General features: G+C 47.5%; 2 protein-coding genes across 3 annotated transcripts; both read right to left on the bottom strand.

Moving 5' to 3' along the window:
• Positions 1 to 714: 714 nt before the first annotated feature.
• Positions 715 to 5,762, bottom strand: metap2a (methionyl aminopeptidase 2a). Its single transcript, XM_076160061.1, has 11 exons — positions 5,578 to 5,762; positions 4,197 to 4,280; positions 4,035 to 4,097; positions 3,805 to 3,907; positions 3,343 to 3,504; positions 3,068 to 3,249; positions 2,894 to 2,988; positions 2,710 to 2,806; positions 2,498 to 2,601; positions 2,086 to 2,201; positions 715 to 2,014 (listed from the first exon to the last, which is right to left on the bottom strand). The coding sequence occupies exons 1-11, from the start codon at positions 5,732 to 5,734 to the stop codon at positions 1,762 to 1,764; spliced, it is 1,416 nt and encodes a 471-aa protein (XP_076016176.1). The 5' UTR covers positions 5,735 to 5,762; the 3' UTR covers positions 715 to 1,761.
• A 1,703-nt stretch (positions 5,763 to 7,465) lies between these two features.
• Positions 7,466 to 17,466, bottom strand: vezt (vezatin, adherens junctions transmembrane protein). Of its 2 annotated transcripts, none has more exons than XM_076160059.1 (12): positions 17,307 to 17,466; positions 16,395 to 16,523; positions 13,370 to 13,459; positions 13,084 to 13,268; positions 12,599 to 12,883; positions 11,793 to 11,950; positions 10,997 to 11,145; positions 10,531 to 10,886; positions 9,991 to 10,184; positions 9,539 to 9,645; positions 9,170 to 9,377; positions 7,466 to 9,084 (listed from the first exon to the last, which is right to left on the bottom strand). In XM_076160059.1, exons 1-12 carry the CDS (start codon positions 17,340 to 17,342, stop codon positions 8,525 to 8,527), a joined length of 2,457 nt encoding a protein of 818 aa, XP_076016174.1. In that variant the 5' UTR covers positions 17,343 to 17,466; the 3' UTR covers positions 7,466 to 8,524. The 2 variants fall into 2 exon arrangements, with proteins under 2 accessions (XP_076016174.1, XP_076016175.1); XM_076160060.1 differs by having other exon boundaries at positions 11,793 to 11,938.
• Positions 17,467 to 17,776: the final 310 nt, after the last annotated feature.

Below are 17,776 nucleotides of genomic sequence, written 5' to 3'. Positions count from 1 at the left end.
AACTGCTGGGAGACCAACCCCAGAGTGCACACACACTACAGCCACACACATCTCCGCCACCACACACAGCGAAGAAGATGCAGTTCTGGGCTTAGCCTGGATTCAAACCAGGAACCTTGAGGCCATCTACAATGGCTCTCAAAGCAGAACTCTCCTCCACAGAGTCCAGACCACATCCACTCAACCACTCTCTCTTCTAATGGAGCCACAGCTGAGCTCAGTAAGTGGACAGGACCCATCAGAGAGTGGATGGGTGAGATTCAGTCAAACCGGTCTGTCTGACTTATGGTCACAGATGACTCCATTTCAGGGAAAACTCTTTACACCGCACCCAGGGCCGAGAGAGAGAGGTTAGGACGCTTCAGCAGGAGATGGAGGCCACCGATCCCTCTGCTGATAGGGCCAGACCTTCAGCCAGCTGATCTGTCTCATGGAGAAAGCGCTGATGTGACACAACTTATCAACTAATGTGTGTGCATGTCACAAAAGTGTTTTTAAGAATTGTAATTTTGTCTCCTTCTACAGCAGACCCTGCTTCATGACCACATGGTTGTGGGTTATTGCTGTGGTAAGGAGATATGACTCCATTTTCTTCTTAGTTCTACCAAAAGGCACCATGACAAGTGATGCTGGAGCCAGAGCGATGAGCTACACACATACTTCTTTAGCTTATTTACCTAGATGGCGATTGATTATAAAATAATGCAATTACAATTTAATTTCAAGCACTTTATTCAAAATCCAAGCACTTCTCAGACCTCGAAAACACCACATTAATATTAAAGCATTGAAGGATTTCCAGCACCCGTATGAAGTGTGAACCCAGTGAAAGGGTCGCTGAAGGGAACAGAATCAGAATCTCGTCTTGTTTACTGTTGAAAAGAAACAATCTAGAATTAAAGGGTGGGACTGAAAAGCAGCCGGAGAGGACTGACTGCTCTAATCTGCCTGTTAATGCAGACCGATTACAGACAAATCACAAGGGCAGTGCATGAGGAAAATTATTTTTAATCTTTTCATTTCTTACAAAAACATTGTCAGGGATTTCAAACTGAAGCAAACTGCAGCAGCAGCCATTTCAAAGATATTTTACAAATATCAAAGAAAGTAAAATGATTGGGCCACGGGGGCGGAGCCTCCTGGAGCCACAGAAGCCAAACGTACAGCTGCAGGTGCCTGGGGTCTGTATGGAGATGGTGTTACTATAGCAACACCAAAAGCTCAGACGGAGGAGACATCCACTTTCAACTATCAGCCCAAGAACTTTCTGTAAACCATCAGAATCATTTGTGCTTAATTCAATGGTAGCACTAAGTACTGCAGGCTCACCATGGCGCCGTAGAAACTGAAGGGTTTTGAGGGATTTCCCACTCAGCAGCTGCTAGAATACTCAGGTTGCAGTGCAGCAAAAACTTAAATATGCAAAAGTGTTAAACCAAAGGCTTTAGCGAGGAGAGTCTTTGAGAAGCTGGAGGGACACGTCACAGTTTCCACACGCTCCACTTCTTTACCTGTGGTTGGTAGAAAGCCAGTCCCGCCTCCATGCAAGCTGTAAATCGTGCTTGAAAAGCATTGTGGGTAGTGTAGCATTTGGCATCCTGAACAAACATAATGAAACAACCGCATCCTTTTTTTGAAAAAGCTCTCATGTTTCAGGCTGAGTTGGTGTGGGTTGACTCTCGGTTGGCTGACAGGGTGGTGGTGCTGTGCGGTGGTAGTGGTGCGGTCGGTCGGTCGGTCGGTTGGGGGGGTGAGGTTGTGTCAGTAGTCGTCGCCCCGACTCACCACCTCCTTACAGGTGGGCCTGAGCAGGATGGTGTGCTCAAACTGAGCCGTGTAGCAGCCCTTGGTGTCGCACAGCGGGGGGTAGGGGTCCACGATGCCCAGGTCGCACAGGTTCTTCAGGGCCATCAGGTACTTGCTCTCGCCCAGCCGGTCCAACCAACGCCGGCAGAAAGCCAGCGTGCCAAAGTTCTCGTTGACGACGTTCAGCAGGTGCTTGGCTCTGGGCAGCCTGAGGAAACAGGAAGTAGGTGAGCCCGGCTCTCTCCTCATCTCCACCCTGGTGTAAATAAACGTTCTTACCTAATGGGGACGTGGCCAACATCAAAGTTCTTCATGTAATGAGAACACTCCATGTCATCGTGGACCACGCCCTTCCCTGTGCTCCCAAACGTCTCGATGGCGTAGACTTCTCCCTCCTACAGCATCAAACAGATCAGTCAGATTCTTGACTTAAGCACAGATTAAAGGTGATGCACTGCAGATCCATGTTCTCACTTCTTTAACAGCGCAAAGATGGAAGTTATGCACCTGACACACCTCCATCATCCTCTATGGAGCGACATCACACAAGCTGCGATGATGTCATGAGACAACACAACGGTGATCATATTTGTGTCTAAATATAAACCTGTGACCTCATGTAGAGCGACTTTCAGAGACTCGTGTCAGTTTGTGAAATGGCATCACTCTGCAGCGGCGTTTGTTTCCTCACCTCCATCCTTGTGGCCTCTCCTCCCTTCACGATGGGCACAGTCTTACCAGCGTGGATTCTGTACTGACCGATTGAATGCCCGTTCAGGTTTCGGATTGGCTTTACTGCAACAAAATCAGTGTGTGTCAGACGTAAACACACAAACAAATTGAATCTTAACTACTGAAGCTGATTTTGTAAGACTGTGTCCCTCAGTGTGCGTGAGGACAAACCTTGGTACGTTTTGCCGTCCAGCTCCACCTCGTAGGACTCCATCACTTCTTGAATCGCCTCTCCGATGTCGCAGAGGCGCACGTCGATCCCGGCATTCTGCAATGAGAGGAAAACGTGAGCGTCAATGGTGAATGTGATCCAGCGGCGTCATGTCGGCGAGCCCCATCTGCGTTTGAGTCGTACTTTGATTCCGGTGTTGGTGGCGTCTCTCACGGCCTCCAGCAGCTTATCGTACTTTGGGTTAAAGGTCACGGTGAAGGCACAGTCGATGATTCGGCCTGGAAACACAGCAAAACATGAAAACAGGCCTTCACTTTTCAGTTCTATGGCACAAGCGTGTTTGTGTTGTTGTTGTACCGTTGATGTGTGTGCCAAAGTCGATCTTGCAGACGTCGTCGTACTGCAGGACGGTGGTGTCTCCGGCGTTGGGGGTGTAGTGAGCAGCACAGTGGTTCAGGGAGCAGCCGGTGGGGAAAGCCAGGCCGGCGTTCAGTCCGTTCTCCTTTATCAGCTTTCGGGAACAATCCTCCAACCGCTCGCTGCGAAGGGAGTGGGCGACAGAATGAAGCAGACAGCAAACGGAAATCAAATGTGTACCGTCGCCCGGGACACGCCGGCGAGCGGAGGCTCACCAGATCTCGATCATGGTCAGGCCAGGTTTGATGAAGCTGCGGACGTGTTGGCGCACTTGTCTGTGTGCCTCGGCTGCTTGTCTGAAGTCGCTCCACACCTCCTCGTTGGCCTTGTCCAGGACGCGCTTCTCCTCGCTGGTCGTACGCCACACCGCACTGCGCCTGGGGACACAAACCACAAGCTCAGTCTCATAAAGGATGTGGACGTTATCTTCTCTCTCATCTGGAGTCACTGCAGTCACCAGCAGGCTGAATAAACTTCACCTCCAACACAACTAACCTCTCCCACTGGATGGTGCAGGTGTTCCTAACACAACTACAGCAGGTCTGACCATGTATTACCTCTGAAGCATTCATGAACATACTGTAGCTTCTACCACTGTCAACTCCCTGAACGACATAATTCAAATCCCTCCTGATATTACAGCCTGACCAAAACTCCTGTCTCTGTGCTGTCCTTACCCGTCCTGTAAGGTGGGGTATTCACACTCCTGCCCGATGGGGAAGACCCCGCCCGGGTACAGCTCACAGATGGGCACAGACGGGGGGTCAGTCTGAACTTTGGCTGTTTGACACACAGGAGGAGATGAATGACTCTCAGGAGATTTGACTGTATCCCAGATCAGACAGAAGTGAAGGCTCTTCCTCAGTTCTCCCCTGCTGGGTCTTTCTCCCAGTCAGATTTCACTTACGTCCTTTCTTCTTCTTTTTCTTCTTCTTCTTCTTCCCTGCCGCGTTTTCTCCATCATCTCCATCTGTTAACAAGAACACACCGCTGTTATACCAAATAATGTTTGACATGGTGTGATCACGGCGTGGTCGTGGCGTGTGTGAGGATGGGTTTGTGAACACACCTTCCTCCCCGTCCTCCTCCTTGTCTTCGATGGCCTGTTTCTCAAGCTGTTTGCTCACTTCAGGGACGCCATCTGCTTCGGCTCCTGCAGCAAGGACAGATCAGACGTGGATCAGAACCTGAACGTTACATCAGCAAGTCACTGTCATCAAAACACCAGTCAGGAAAAAAAGACGTCTCATAGCAACTAGCATGGCCTGGATTATGATAGGAGAAAAATAAAAAATCCTCCTTGGTTTGACTTCTCAGGTTCTTGCTCGACATTCCAAGCTTCCATCATGACTCAAGATGTATTATCATATTACAACACTTAAATAGAAATGAACTCAAGACAATTACAGCCATGCAGGAAACACGCAGTCACACACACACAACCTGAAGAGCTTTGTTTGGGTGCCGTGCCCACAGATTTGACAATAAAACCATTTAATCTATGACAGCAAAGCACCACAGTCCTCCATCAGCACACTGGGTGAAAACCGCCCTCGTGTGCATAGTGATTTAAGCCAATGTCGTGCAAAGGGAGCAGATAAGCCAACAGCACTGCACAACAGAAGAGCTGAAAACGGCGATTTGGTATGAAATGATGGTTTCCGGGGAGACTGTGGAGTTGTGAAGCATCTCGGCTGTTTGATGGAGTCTGTAGCCTTACATAACACATCTGTCACAGGCTGGAATTACGAAACACGAACACTAGGCTGGATAAACACCGAGCCGCTGGCTGGTTCTGAGCGTGTTCCGTCTCCACTCGGGCGGGTGCTCTAGTTTCTATCATCCCGATTTTGTGTCACTGTTCCTGGCTTGGGCTCTGAGCAAAGCCCGGTGAGTTTCATAAGGCCACAGTGACCGATCGGTGCCCGCATGGCTAATCAGGACCAGCGTAAAGCTCACTGCAGTCAATCACAACACTTCCGAAATACATTTCAGAGTAAAGGTATGCATTACTGAGATCCATTCATAGATGTACAATAACGAAGACGGTGTTCCTATGTTATAACACATGAAATACATTTTTGTAGTGTCAGATAGTCAAACTAACGCAGCTCTCATAAGTGCGCATCCGTCGGTTTCATTGACGTTTTGTCCACAAACGTATTTTCCAGTTTTCCTGTACTTGAGCCCTGCCCACTTCGCTTCCTTATCCACAGCAGCAAATGTCAATACTGATATATTTTTCACTTTCATATATATTTTCGGTTAAGTCAAAGCAGAATTAAAGCAGCGTGTAAAGAATGGGACATCTTTAACGACTGTTTCTCGTTAATTATCTTATTTTGAAGGCAAGTTCGGATGATTTCCTGCGTGTTTCTGGCCAACACCTGCTTGCTTGGTGCGCCTCTGACGTTAGCATGTTAGCAGCAAACTCCTCCTGACTCACTCACCTGTCACTGCCGCCTTGTTCTTCTTCTTCTTTTTCTTTTTCTTTTTGGCTGCTTCCTCCACCGGCTCTGTCTCCTCTCGCTCCTCCACCTCCCCGTTCAGCTCCCGGTCCTGAACAGGTTTCTCCTCCACTACCAGCTCCGCCACCACGTCCGCCATGTTCACAGGCGCTGCTGGAAAAGGAAGCGCAAAGGTTTGTGGGAGTTGTGTGTGATTGTACCTTCAGGGACACTCGGTTTTAGTATAACTGTAGCTGAATGTTTGTATTAAAAGTGCCGTGGCGCACAATGTACTTCTTGATTAAAATAAGAAAACCGCTAAATAAAACATGCGGTATTTCCGCTTTTGTTTTAATATCGCTTACAAACAACATATAAACAATTGATAGCACAGGAACCTTCTATTTTCGACTTCTATCCTTCAGACGTCATACCGTATTGAGAGTAAGCAAAGGCAACACGAAGTAAAACATGCTGACTCAGCTAAGGGGGGCGTCAAAGTTGTTTTAGAAAAACGCATGAATGCAATTATTTATTTAACCGGAAAATGTCATAGTAGTTGAGTGTTCGTCTTCAGTATGTATTAAATTGAATAACTCAACTCAAGTACAAATATTTAATAAAATAAGAATATCTAATTCTAGACGTTAATTGCGATGATTCATGGGCGTAACATAGTCAAAACATATGGGGGAACTCATTTCTATGAATATTCTGATGGATGATTTGATATCTTCTCTCACAAACGCTCGACTATCCTATTGCAGATGTTGCAAAAAAGCTCTAGTAGCAGTACAAAAAATGTCCACTAGATGTCACCAAATCTCTGTAGATTAAATAGATCGGTTAAAAAATGTCACTAAAAACTTGCCTGGTTGTGTTTGTGCTCCTTGATGCACGTTTCTTCGAGTGGAATGCTCCTTGCACGTTTGTAAAAATGGGCTCAGAGGGAAGGACCCCCCCCCCCCCCCTCTTACCAACCTGTTAGTCATGGAAACCAAGCTCAAGTTACTGAAGAGTTCTATTCCCCAATCTCAAAGGCATTAAAACCCAAAGGCAGGGGGGCTCATAGGTTTGAGCTTTTGCAGGAAACGGGGGACAGGGGCAGCTTAACGGGGAGCACCAGCTGCTATGAGTCAAACAAATGTAGAGCCCCACAACGCTATCAAGTAACCCTTACACTAGGCTTGACCCTCACCTCTCTCCTCTCGTCTACCCGATCCCCCACATAACCCCCTTATCCTCCAGAGTCAGACTGTGAAACCTGAGGGCTTTCCCGTGTCAGAGAGGAATTAAAGCATACACCAAACACGTATACACTTCCAGAATGGCATTTTATTTCACATAGGAAAATGCAGGAGGGGTAGACCTCTCCATTAGAGGGGGGTCGGGAAAGGCAGACATGGTGACAAGAAAGACTGGGAGGGTGGGAGGTGAGTGGGCATACATCAGGGCTGTCAGAGAGCAGCACACTCTTGAGACATAAGGTTACAGCTTGCCCTCACATGAGCCAAAATGTCACTTATCGTCCTCCTTTTTGTTGTACCTATAACCGCACAGGTATAGCGTTTGATTTTTTTTAACCATAGCAGCACGCAAAACCGATTCTGTCCATAAAGTGTCGAGTCAAAACCAAACAGGGCTTCCTGACGTTTCCACTGAGTGCACCCCTGTAAACACAGACAGAGGGAGTGAATTCCTCTCACAATACAATACTCTAGATAAGATGTGTTTCCAAATCGGATGTGAGTGTATGTTTGGCGACGTGTCCGGTCCACATTACCGTTACCTCTGTTGTGTCCAATTCAGAGCAGAGAGATGAATCGCAGAAAAGACCGAATAGTAAAAATAGCATTACACTTCCTCTTCTTTCAGTTGTCTCTCTCAACAATTGTGTGTGTGTGTGTGTGTGTGTGTGTGTGTGTGTGTGTGTGTGTGTGTGTGTGTGTGTGTGTGTGTGTGTGTCTGCTATAATATTAAGTCAGTAGTGTTCAGCATTTTCTTTGAGTGATCGCAGATATTATGATATTATTTCTTTTATATGACGGTTTATAAAAGATACTTCAAAAATGAATTCTATGGAAGCTCATTCCTGTCAGGGAAAAACAATTTGGAAATCTTGTTATAGTTGATCAAAATGAACACTTAACTTAAAAATAAACCATTTGACATAATTATAATGGTGAGAAAGTTAAATTTGATTTAAAACATGAATCTAATTCAGAATATGAAAATAGCATCTTAATTGTCTTAGTAGGTCACAATTCTGACTTGGTGCTGTAAACTCATGACTGAAATCAGAATCTTGGCTCTGGAGATGAAACTTTGACTTTGTGTCTAATAAATCTGACTTAGTGAGTTAACATCTTGACTTAATGTGTCACAGTTCTGGCTTATTGTACCAAGTAGTGATTTATGAGGTCCACATCCGGTCATGCATTTAGTGAGGTTCAAACTCTGACTTTATCATTTTGAGTATCAGTATCTCAATAATGGCAAAGTCAAAATTCTGACCCATCTCCTTCTTTTTAGTATTTCAGTTTTTAGTACTAGAAGTTTGAATTTCTAATATTATATCTCAACTCTGCAGGTCATAATCTTACTTTGGACTTTGATCTGTTTTGGCTGGCATGAATGGGCTTCCACCGACTGTGGGATTGTGAACAAAATAGGCGCTGTGGACGTCATCATGTAATCTGCAGACATTCTGGTTTCCTGACCCATAAGATCATAATTTGTTTTAGTGGTTCTGGTACCTGAGTTTGAACAGCAAGAGAGCAGTAGGAATTGTGGGTAATATTAAGATGGACGGTGATGGAGTGGCGTGATTTATGTTCTCCACACCAAAACAGTGAAGACGTAACATAGAGCCATCGATAAACACACCCAGACAATCACACATGGACAGACTCTGCTCAGTGTTTGCTTAAAGCAGCAGGATTCAAAGGTTCTAGTCCTCCTCAGGAGTTTCTCTCCCACTCTCCTCCTTGTCTTCCTCATCTCCGAATGTCTGCTCCTCCATCTTGATGAGCGCGTGCGAGCGCGCCGCCACCTGAGCGGCGAGGGCGGAGCTGAAGCTGAGGGCCTCGGAGCCGTGCAGCTCGGTCAGTCTGTCCATCACGGTGAGAGCCGGGACTCTGGGATTCAGGAGGAAATCCAGGCCGTTCTGACTGTCCCCTTCCTCCTCTGGGACACCATCATATTGGTACAGCTCAGATCCTCCTCCTCCTCCCCCTCCTCCTCCTCCTCCTGTGCAGGCTTCTAGTGAAGTTCCTCCCTCCCCCTCTGCCACCTCCAAACCACAGCTGAACTCTGTCATCGGCTCCACAGAGGGGGCAGGACTCACCCCGTCTTCCTTTCCTTCCTCCTCATTTCCTGTAGTGCACTTGGATACATGGTTGCCCTCTTCATCACAGGTTTCATGTGAACCCACAGAAGTTGGAGCGTCTGACGATCTGCTTGCGGAACAAAGATCTGATGTGCCTGTATGACTTGAAGGTGACACAGCGGCTAGAAGAAAGAAGAAAAAGTATATCAGCCATCTAACTCTTGACTCATGGCCTTTCAAATCCCTGCCACATGGGACAGCACAGACCTTGGTCATTAAAGAGCAGCTGCTTCCTCTTCATCCTCTCACTCTCTGAGGCACGGAAGCCCAGCACCGCTTTGAGCTCCGACAGGACACGGCGGGACTCCTCCCTCTCCCGGCGCTGACGTTCCCGATCCTCTGGTGACAGCACGTCACACCAGGTCCCTCTGCCTTCGCCATCCGAGTCCGAGTCGGACACATAGGCCTCCAACTCCTGGTGAAGTCAAACAAAGGGGAAGGATTCAGTTTTAGTCCGGAGGGCTCAGTGCAGACACAAGGAGATTGTAAATGTGTTCAATATATGAGCAAAACTGAGCTTTACAGCCTGTCAGGTAAATGTAGCGTGGAGACCCAGATGTAGATGTTTGATCTTACCAGCTCCTCGGGCACAGGGTCGTTCTCCAGGATCAAGGGGAAGGATGGAGGCGCGTCGGGGATCTGGGGCAGAGGAGCGGTGCACTGTGGTGCACTCTCAGCGTTGCCTGCAGGGACGGTGTGCACTTTGGTTATTCCAGCAACAACAAAGATGTGAGCTCAGTTCAAACTCAAACTGGGTCATTGTGTTCACGGTCTTTGTCTGCTCCGGCTGCTGTGTGTCCTATATTCTGAAGGAGCCACTTCCTCTAGGACTAGGAATAGTCTTAGTGCTGATAAGGATAGGATAAGTCTGCACTAAAAATATCCCCCGTAACCGAGGAAACAACTAACAAACACTAGGTGTTGTTCTAATAGAAAGTTCGACCACTTTGTGTGTGTGTGTGCGCTTGCGTGCGTGCGTGCGTGCGTGCGTGCGTGCGTGCGTGCGTGCGTGCATTCTTCCTATTCACCTGGACATGAGTTGGCCCGTCTCAGCATGCGCTCCACCTGGCTGATGGTGTCCTCCCAGCAGCCGGCGCTGGCCTGCATGTGCGGCTGCAGCTGGTGAAGACGGTCACTGAGCTCCTGGTAGCCCTCACACTGCAGGTCCAGCAGCTCCTTGGACACCATCAGCTTCTCCAGGTCGTCCTCCAGGATGATCATCCTAAAGGCAATCATAAAAGGTTATAGGGACACACTTCCTGAGGCAAAGGTGAACATATTTATATCTGGCTAAACTTCATGCAGAGGCGCTTTTAGAGGCGTTGACTCATGTTCATAGATCCATAAGAGTCCATTCAAGACCTACAGTCCTGAACAGTCTGCCACAATCTTCAAAATGCCTAAACTTACAAAAAAAATAGTTTGGACTTATTTTGCCCAAATTCCCCAAAACTTGCTCTCACTGTACTATTATTGCAGCCAGTATCGCCATTAAGATCATTTATCCACGACTGGACTAAGTAGGATTTAGAAGTGTGTGTGTGTGTATGTGCGCGCGTCTCTCTCACTCGCTGAGCAAAGCCTTGAGGTGCAGCTGAAGGCTGCGTATGGAGGTGTGCAGGATGTTGAGCTCCCTGCACTTCTCCCTGGCTCTGCCCATCCTGTCCGAGCCCGACGCCCTCGGCTGCATCTCGAAGTGGCGGTGAAAGTCGTAGCTGCGCTGCACTTCGCTGAGGCAGCCGCCCAGCGCTTGGTGGAGCGGCTGGGTCACCGCGACTATGGCCCGGTGCAGAGCGGGCACAGGGGGAGGAGCTTCGTCGCTGTCCACGCCCTCTGTAGGCTCCTCTAGCCGCCGTGGTGACAACAGAAGAGCCAGGCGACGGAAACATTCTGAGCTTTGTGCCACCCACAGCTGGAACAGCATCTGTAAGAAGGCAAACATCAGCATAATTAATAAAATCCTCTGAGCGTTCTTTTTCTATTTTCAGTCATCCCCCTTGTGCTTCCTTCTCTTTCCTTTCAGGTCAAACTTACCTTCAGGGCAGGCAGGCTGTAGTCGTCGGTCAGCTCCTGCGCCTGCTCGTCGCTCAGATGCTCAATTCCCAGGCCGAGCCCGAGCTCCTTCAGAGGCACCGCAGACACGTAGTTGGTCACATTATCGATCTCAGAGTTCAGAGGGAACGTTGGGGGGCGTTAAGGACCCATCACTATTCCGTGACAAGAATATCTCACAACATAAAGTCTGAACAGGGATTCATAACCTCAACCTGGTAGATTCTACATTCTCTTCCTCACAGCTCTAAACCTCAAGAGACAAGACACACAGTTCTGCCCTGGAGACATTTTCTAATATATAAATGACTGATATGTGAGCAGAGAGCAAATTCACACATGATTCATGATATTCCAAAACCCCAAGACAAATGGAAAGCAAATCTGGGAAAAAGGCAAAGGGCACGGCGTATTTTCAGGATCAAAGGAATGTTGGAGGAGGCGGCTTTCTTACACTTTGGATTTTAAAGATGTTGTGTTTCTTTGCACCACATTCTACACTAGACTCTGTTTGTAAAATGCAAAGCTTCAGTTCTGGGCACAATACTAGAAAAATAGATGCATCACTGGTCAACAAACGTGCATATAAACATCCTGAATAGTTCATTTATAAAACTCCTCCCAATGCTGTGCAAAGTCAGGAGAAGGGTCAATGTGTAGAAATGGGAGGAAGAAGAAGATGTTTGCTAAAGGAAACGTACACAGAAGGCAGCTGACAACAAAAAGCCAATTAGGTCAAAGGTCATGGCATCTTGAGAAGCCTGAGGTAAAGGATATGCCTTGAGCATGTGACAGGTGGCTCTACGCGAGGCTCGGAAGGCCGAGCGGAGCGCCCGGTACAAGACCTTCCTCAGTCCAATCAGCTGCTGCCCCCGTGGCCCCGCCCCCGTCCCCGCCCTGCTAAAGGAGCTGGCCGCACTCACCCTGTCGAGCAAACTTGACAAGTGAAATGTGATACAACTGTGCAGACGTCCCAGAGAGGCAGGGGGAACACACAACACATAACGACACAACACTGAAGACAACACGCAAGACTTTACAGGACACACACACACACACACGCACACAACGATTCAGACATGTACACAACACAAAGGGGTTTGTTTTTTGTAAACACGGTGAGAACACAGAAACGTGCTCCATGGATCAATACTGATGCCTGGGGAGGTGGAGGTGTGATCAGGTCAAAGTCTTCCGTTCAAATAAAGTGACTAATCAACTGAAAGGCTATAATGTAATGTGTATTCATCACTAAAATGTCTCAACAGAGTGCAGTTTAAAGTGTGACCTCAGAAACTACAGTCAGATTGAAACTTGTGTTTGCATGAATAGTTTGAAGAATAACGTAGTAAACTGTTTATGAATGAGGGCAGATGGTCACATGAAGCAATTTCCATTGCCCAACATATTAAATGAGGCTTTGCGCTTTAGGACTCGCCCCCATTATGACATATAGTTAAATGTCTTGACGACTTGGTCTTGGCCTACAATAGAAATCTTGGGTAATCTTGACCTAAGCGATGCTGTGAATGCTCCTGTATGGATTTGTTGGATGTGTAGTGGACATAAAGAGAGCACACTTACAGGGTGAATCCTCTGGAGATCACCTCCGTCTCCTGCACCAGGCGCAGGGCTTTGCGGGACAGGCACGTCAGCATCTTGCTGTTGTGGACCAGAGTGTGAAGCTGCGTGGCCCTGCCATGCATCGCCCTCTGCATGCAGCCCTGTCTCCAAAGCGACGCCCCCCTCAAACCCACGCAACCCAATAGGGCCAGACCCCAGGGGGCCGCCGCCACGGACCACAGCCCCTCAGAGATGGAGCAGAGACCCAGCAGCACTGCAGCCAGGCCAACCAGCCCAGCCATGTCCCTGTGTGAGCAGAGGAGGAAGACATTTTGATCAATGTCAGCAGAAACCTGTCGCTCATACCTTCAACAAAATCACTTCTTCTAATGATTGTCTTCGCAAATTGAGCATTAACCTCACGAAAACTGGTTCTTGCATCGCGATTCACTTTTCAATAAAATCTGTGCGTGCACACTTCCCATCATCCTATCAGTGTATTGTACCATAGTGAGGGGCTGGCGATGAGGCCCGGCCTGGGCAGGGTGCTCGCTCGGCTGGGGGAGCCAGAGGGCGAACAGCCCAAGGTGAGCAAGCTGGGATCCAACAGCTCAATCAGCTCCACATCCTCCTGCAGCAGGACGTCTTGGTCCAGAATGCACCTCACCGAGTACTGGCCAAACGCACAGTCCTGCGGGGGGAAACGAAGGCCGCTTGAAAACTGAGCTTCAAAGGGATTTTTTTGATTTCAAAATAAAAGCAGGTTTGTCTCCAGCTATTCTTTGGACTCACCAGTTGTTGCTCCAGTTTACGAGAGGCGGTGGCCTGGTGCAACGGGCTCCACCGCCACAAGGCTTCAGCCAGGCTCCATAAGTGTCCTCCCTGCAGTCAAAGGGGGACACTTTACTCCATAAACTATGGGCTGCATTCCAGTTTAATGTGAAGCTTTTAATTATTTGTCACCCTGATGGATTAATGAGGTGTTACGGTTAAAACACTTCACAGATTAAAAGACAAAAACCTTTCACCTGCAAGTCTTTCTATCATTTTGGAGTGAATCCTTCTTTCCCACACACACACACACACACACACACACACACACACACACACACACACACACACACACACACACACACACACACACACACACACACACACACACACACACACACACACACACACACACACACACACACACACACACACACACACACACACACACACACACACACACACACACACACACACAGAGAGAGAGAAAAAGAGTATCCCAGGAAACTCTTTCAGGGAACAACAATAAGAGCAATGTGTGGTTGCATCATTCAGCCTCAGATCGTACACAAAAACACAACTTCAGTGAATCTCCATTTTGATCCAATAACTGAATGTTTACATTGAAATATCAGTCAAAGAAAGTAGACCTTGTTACATAGCTTTAACATGGTGGGAAACTAGATGGGAGGGCTTTACAGGAGAGCCGCACGCACACGCACACGCACACGCGCACACACACACACACACACACACACACACACACACACACACACACACACACACACACACACACACACACACACGCACACGCACACGCACACGCACACGCACACGCACACACACACGTTTTTCCCTGCTTCCTGGGAGTCGGGTCTCTTCATTGGCAGCGCAGGGAACTGTAAACACTCTTGAGAAATCCAAACAGAAAAGAGAGAAACTAATCTCAAGCTTCACATTTCAGACACTGCTGACAAATCTGCCCTGAAAAATCCCCCACAGTCCATTGACTAATAATGAAAAGGGTTTATTGTTCCCTAATCCCATTAAGACTTTACTGCATCTATTCAATCTCTGTTTAAGAAGCTCCTCCATCACATTAGTATCCTCTGTCTATGAGTGTGTATGTGAGTGTGTGTGTGTGTGTGTGTGTTAAGCAGGACTTCCTTATTGATCCAGACTGGCCGATCCTTCTTCTGTGGCTTGTGAAGCACAAGTGTTGTCATTGTCAATTCCGTAGCCATATTGATCAGCGGGACTCAAACAGCAGGGATGATCGGCCTCACCCCACTGTGTGTTTGTGTGCGCAAAGATGGCCATACCTACTCTGCCTCTGGTTCTTCTCTTTCAATTATCAAAGCAGCTAATCACACACACACACACACACACACACACACACACACACACACACACACACACACACACACACACACACACACTCTTAATCTTCATCATGTGATTTAATGGACAGACAGCAAGAAGGAGCGGCACCATGTTGCTGCACAGTGATTCTCCGGTGTACATTTAAGGTACTCAAGCTCTACAACCACAGAGGCTTAAACAGGCCCCATGTGGTGATAAGATACACAAATTGAATAACAAGCTGCTTTAATAAAACGACTTATTCAAAGCTTTTGTATACGTTCAATTATAGAATACATTCTTACTTGCACACAGTTTATTCGTCAATTGTCTACGAAAGCACTGATCAAAAATAACTACATGTGTAACGACATCATGAATGTGACAATGTACTTGTTGTCAGCTGTCTCACTACTTTACAGTTCGATCAACACCTTCAGAGTTGTGAGTGAAGTGGCGTTTGTCACCTTTGTGTAAACCGGTCCTGTCACCTGAACCAGGAGCCTCCGGTTACCTTCCACTTGGAAACTTCTGGGCTAACGCCAGCGTAAGTACATTACTGCTTAATGTAATTACACCTGCATCGCTCTATTGATCCCATCGCATTAACCTCCAAAACATGAGCATACTGTATAAACCCAAGGACGCACACGCAATGACGAAACCCAAACGATGGACGGCAGTTGGGCTTAAGACAGCTGTGATAACCTTCATCAACCTTTACTGGTAATGTAATGAAGCACAGGCTGCGGTGTGTATTGTGTGTACAAGGTGTTTGCCTCTGCTCCACCACTATCTGGAGCTCTCAGGAAGCCGATTGCAGAGGGACGAGCGAGAAAGCTTTCCTGCCTCGTCTAAATCTCTCATCCTCCTTAACTCCTTAGAATAACAGCGGGCAGAGAGGAAGCGTGACACGGACGGAAAGTTCCCGGACCGAGTGAACACAAACCCATTTCCCGTCGCAAGAGGAGCAAAGGGGGGAGGGGGAGGGGCTCAGGCCAAATCAAGTGATAGCGAGCAACTGGGACGCATCACAAGTCGCCTCAAACTCTCCTCGCCAGGAACTGTTAGATTAATGGAACTGACACTAAGAAAGGAGAATTTGTACCGTTCAAGAGCACACAGGCCCGTCAAAACACATTTTGTAGAGGCAGCAGAAATGACGTCAGACAGAGAGCCGAGCGTGATCACATTTGGTTTGATTGTGTCAAATTAATTACTTTCTGTCTGGCTCTGTGAGTCAGAGAGTAAACACACAGTCTTGCCTCGGGGATATAGATTGCGTGAGGTGAAAATACTGATGACTCGTGCTCCAGCGCACTTATTTAGTTGACTAACCCACTGTGTAGGAGTAAGAAATGTTTAGCCAATAAGTAATTTTTAGGGGAATGGGCTGGTCAGTCAGAATCACAGAGACAGTTGTATCTGATGCTTTCATGATGTCATTACAAACTGTGACATAATTGATGATATTGTAACCTTAATAAAACTGGGAAATGCTATTCACACATCACAAACAATGAAGAATGCAAGATGACTGTGGATGTTGGGGTGTAAAGATGCATAAAGTACTCATGTTGGAGTAGTTGGAATGAGATAATGGTAATTTAACCACCTTGAGGCCAAAGGTTAACACCGCCAGTCCAAAGTGTTCAGGGGTGGGATGCATTTCTTAAGCACTCACTGAGGATTTGTGTGGAAGTCCGTCCGGGTTGGTCTCGTCTCCGGCATATTCCTCGTCCTGTGATGCTGTCGGACATGCCTCGAAGTCTGTGTGGCCTAAGTCATGCAGGTACTGGAAAAGAGGAGAGTTCTGGAGGAGACAAGGAGACAAAGACATGAGAGGGAGAGGGACTGCCGGCTCAGTAACACACAGACTCATACAGGTGAAAGCCCAGTCACGTTTTCAGCCTTTTATTATTTCATTCCCCTCCTGCCTGAACATTGCAGCAGCCAAGTCCAAATCAATCCCAACCTTTTACGGAATCACGCCTCGTTGAAGGCAGAGAGGAAGCAGCACCGTGTCAGCCGTGAAATCAGCTCATGTTGCGGTGTGACGAAAGGATGTCTGACCCAGTTGTGTCCCAGCTACTGGGGAAAGTGTCCCTGTCTATCTGTGTCCCTGTCTCGGTATGTAACACACTGCGTGCCGAGGGAGGAACATTACACTTACTTGCATTGTCGGACGCCCCGCTATCCAAACGCAGCTGTATGTTTTCTATTTTCCAGAACCGACGCATTGGTTCTGGTCCTCCCCACCCCTCCTCTCCTCTCCTCTCACTACCTTGCAGTCCGATAACGAGGAAACACAGAGCATAGGGCGCTCTGTCGCTCAGCTAAGCCTCTCTCATGACCACCAAAGCTCTTTGGCAGACTCACAGCGAACAATAAGCCAGATATTTAGATTTATTTTGGATTGTCAACGCATTGCAAAAGGGCAAACTGCACCCTATGCGAGGCTAGCATCCCCGCTAGCTTGTTAAGCTATATGGATAGCTGTGGGAAGCTAACAGGACAACCGGTGCCTATTTAAACTCCGATGGGATGACAAAGCATTAATAACAAGTTTCGGTAACAAACGAGCACTGATACGAACCTCAAATACCACATCTTCGTCAAACTCCTCAGTCATTGCTGTCCGCCATCGATACACAGCCCGTCTCTCATTCTGTAGTTGTAGGCGATAGAAGACAGACACAACAGTAGAGAAGTTGATAGCCAGTTGCTAGCTTAGCGTAAAACTACAATTCCCAATATGTGCCTCGGCTTCCTCGCGAGTTGCCTTCCTCATCAATTCTACCGCACCCCCAGTGGTCACAATAGGCAGCGGCCGGACCACGGAAAGCCATGGGAGGAAATAGGTTTACGTCAACTTAACAGAAACTGACACGTACATAGCCGGAAACGTTACTATTAGACCTTCATAATAAAAACCATCTGTTTTCCATTACGAGATATAAAAGGTAAATTTAGATATAGAAGAATTTATATTCTCATTCAATGCAAGTCAATCCTTACACGCACGTCAGTTTTTAAAAACGTGTTTAGTTTTACACTTTATACGTA

This window comes from Genypterus blacodes, unplaced genomic scaffold (genome assembly GCF_046128005.1).
Source record: "Genypterus blacodes isolate CSIRO-AG114 ecotype Tasmania unplaced genomic scaffold, CSIRO-AGI_Gbla_v1 ptg000103l_1, whole genome shotgun sequence".
NCBI classification, from domain to species: Eukaryota; Metazoa; Chordata; class Actinopteri; order Ophidiiformes; family Ophidiidae; genus Genypterus; species Genypterus blacodes.
The sequence above is the reverse complement of the archived record's forward strand: the minus strand, read 5'-3'. Positions and strand labels throughout refer to the sequence as shown.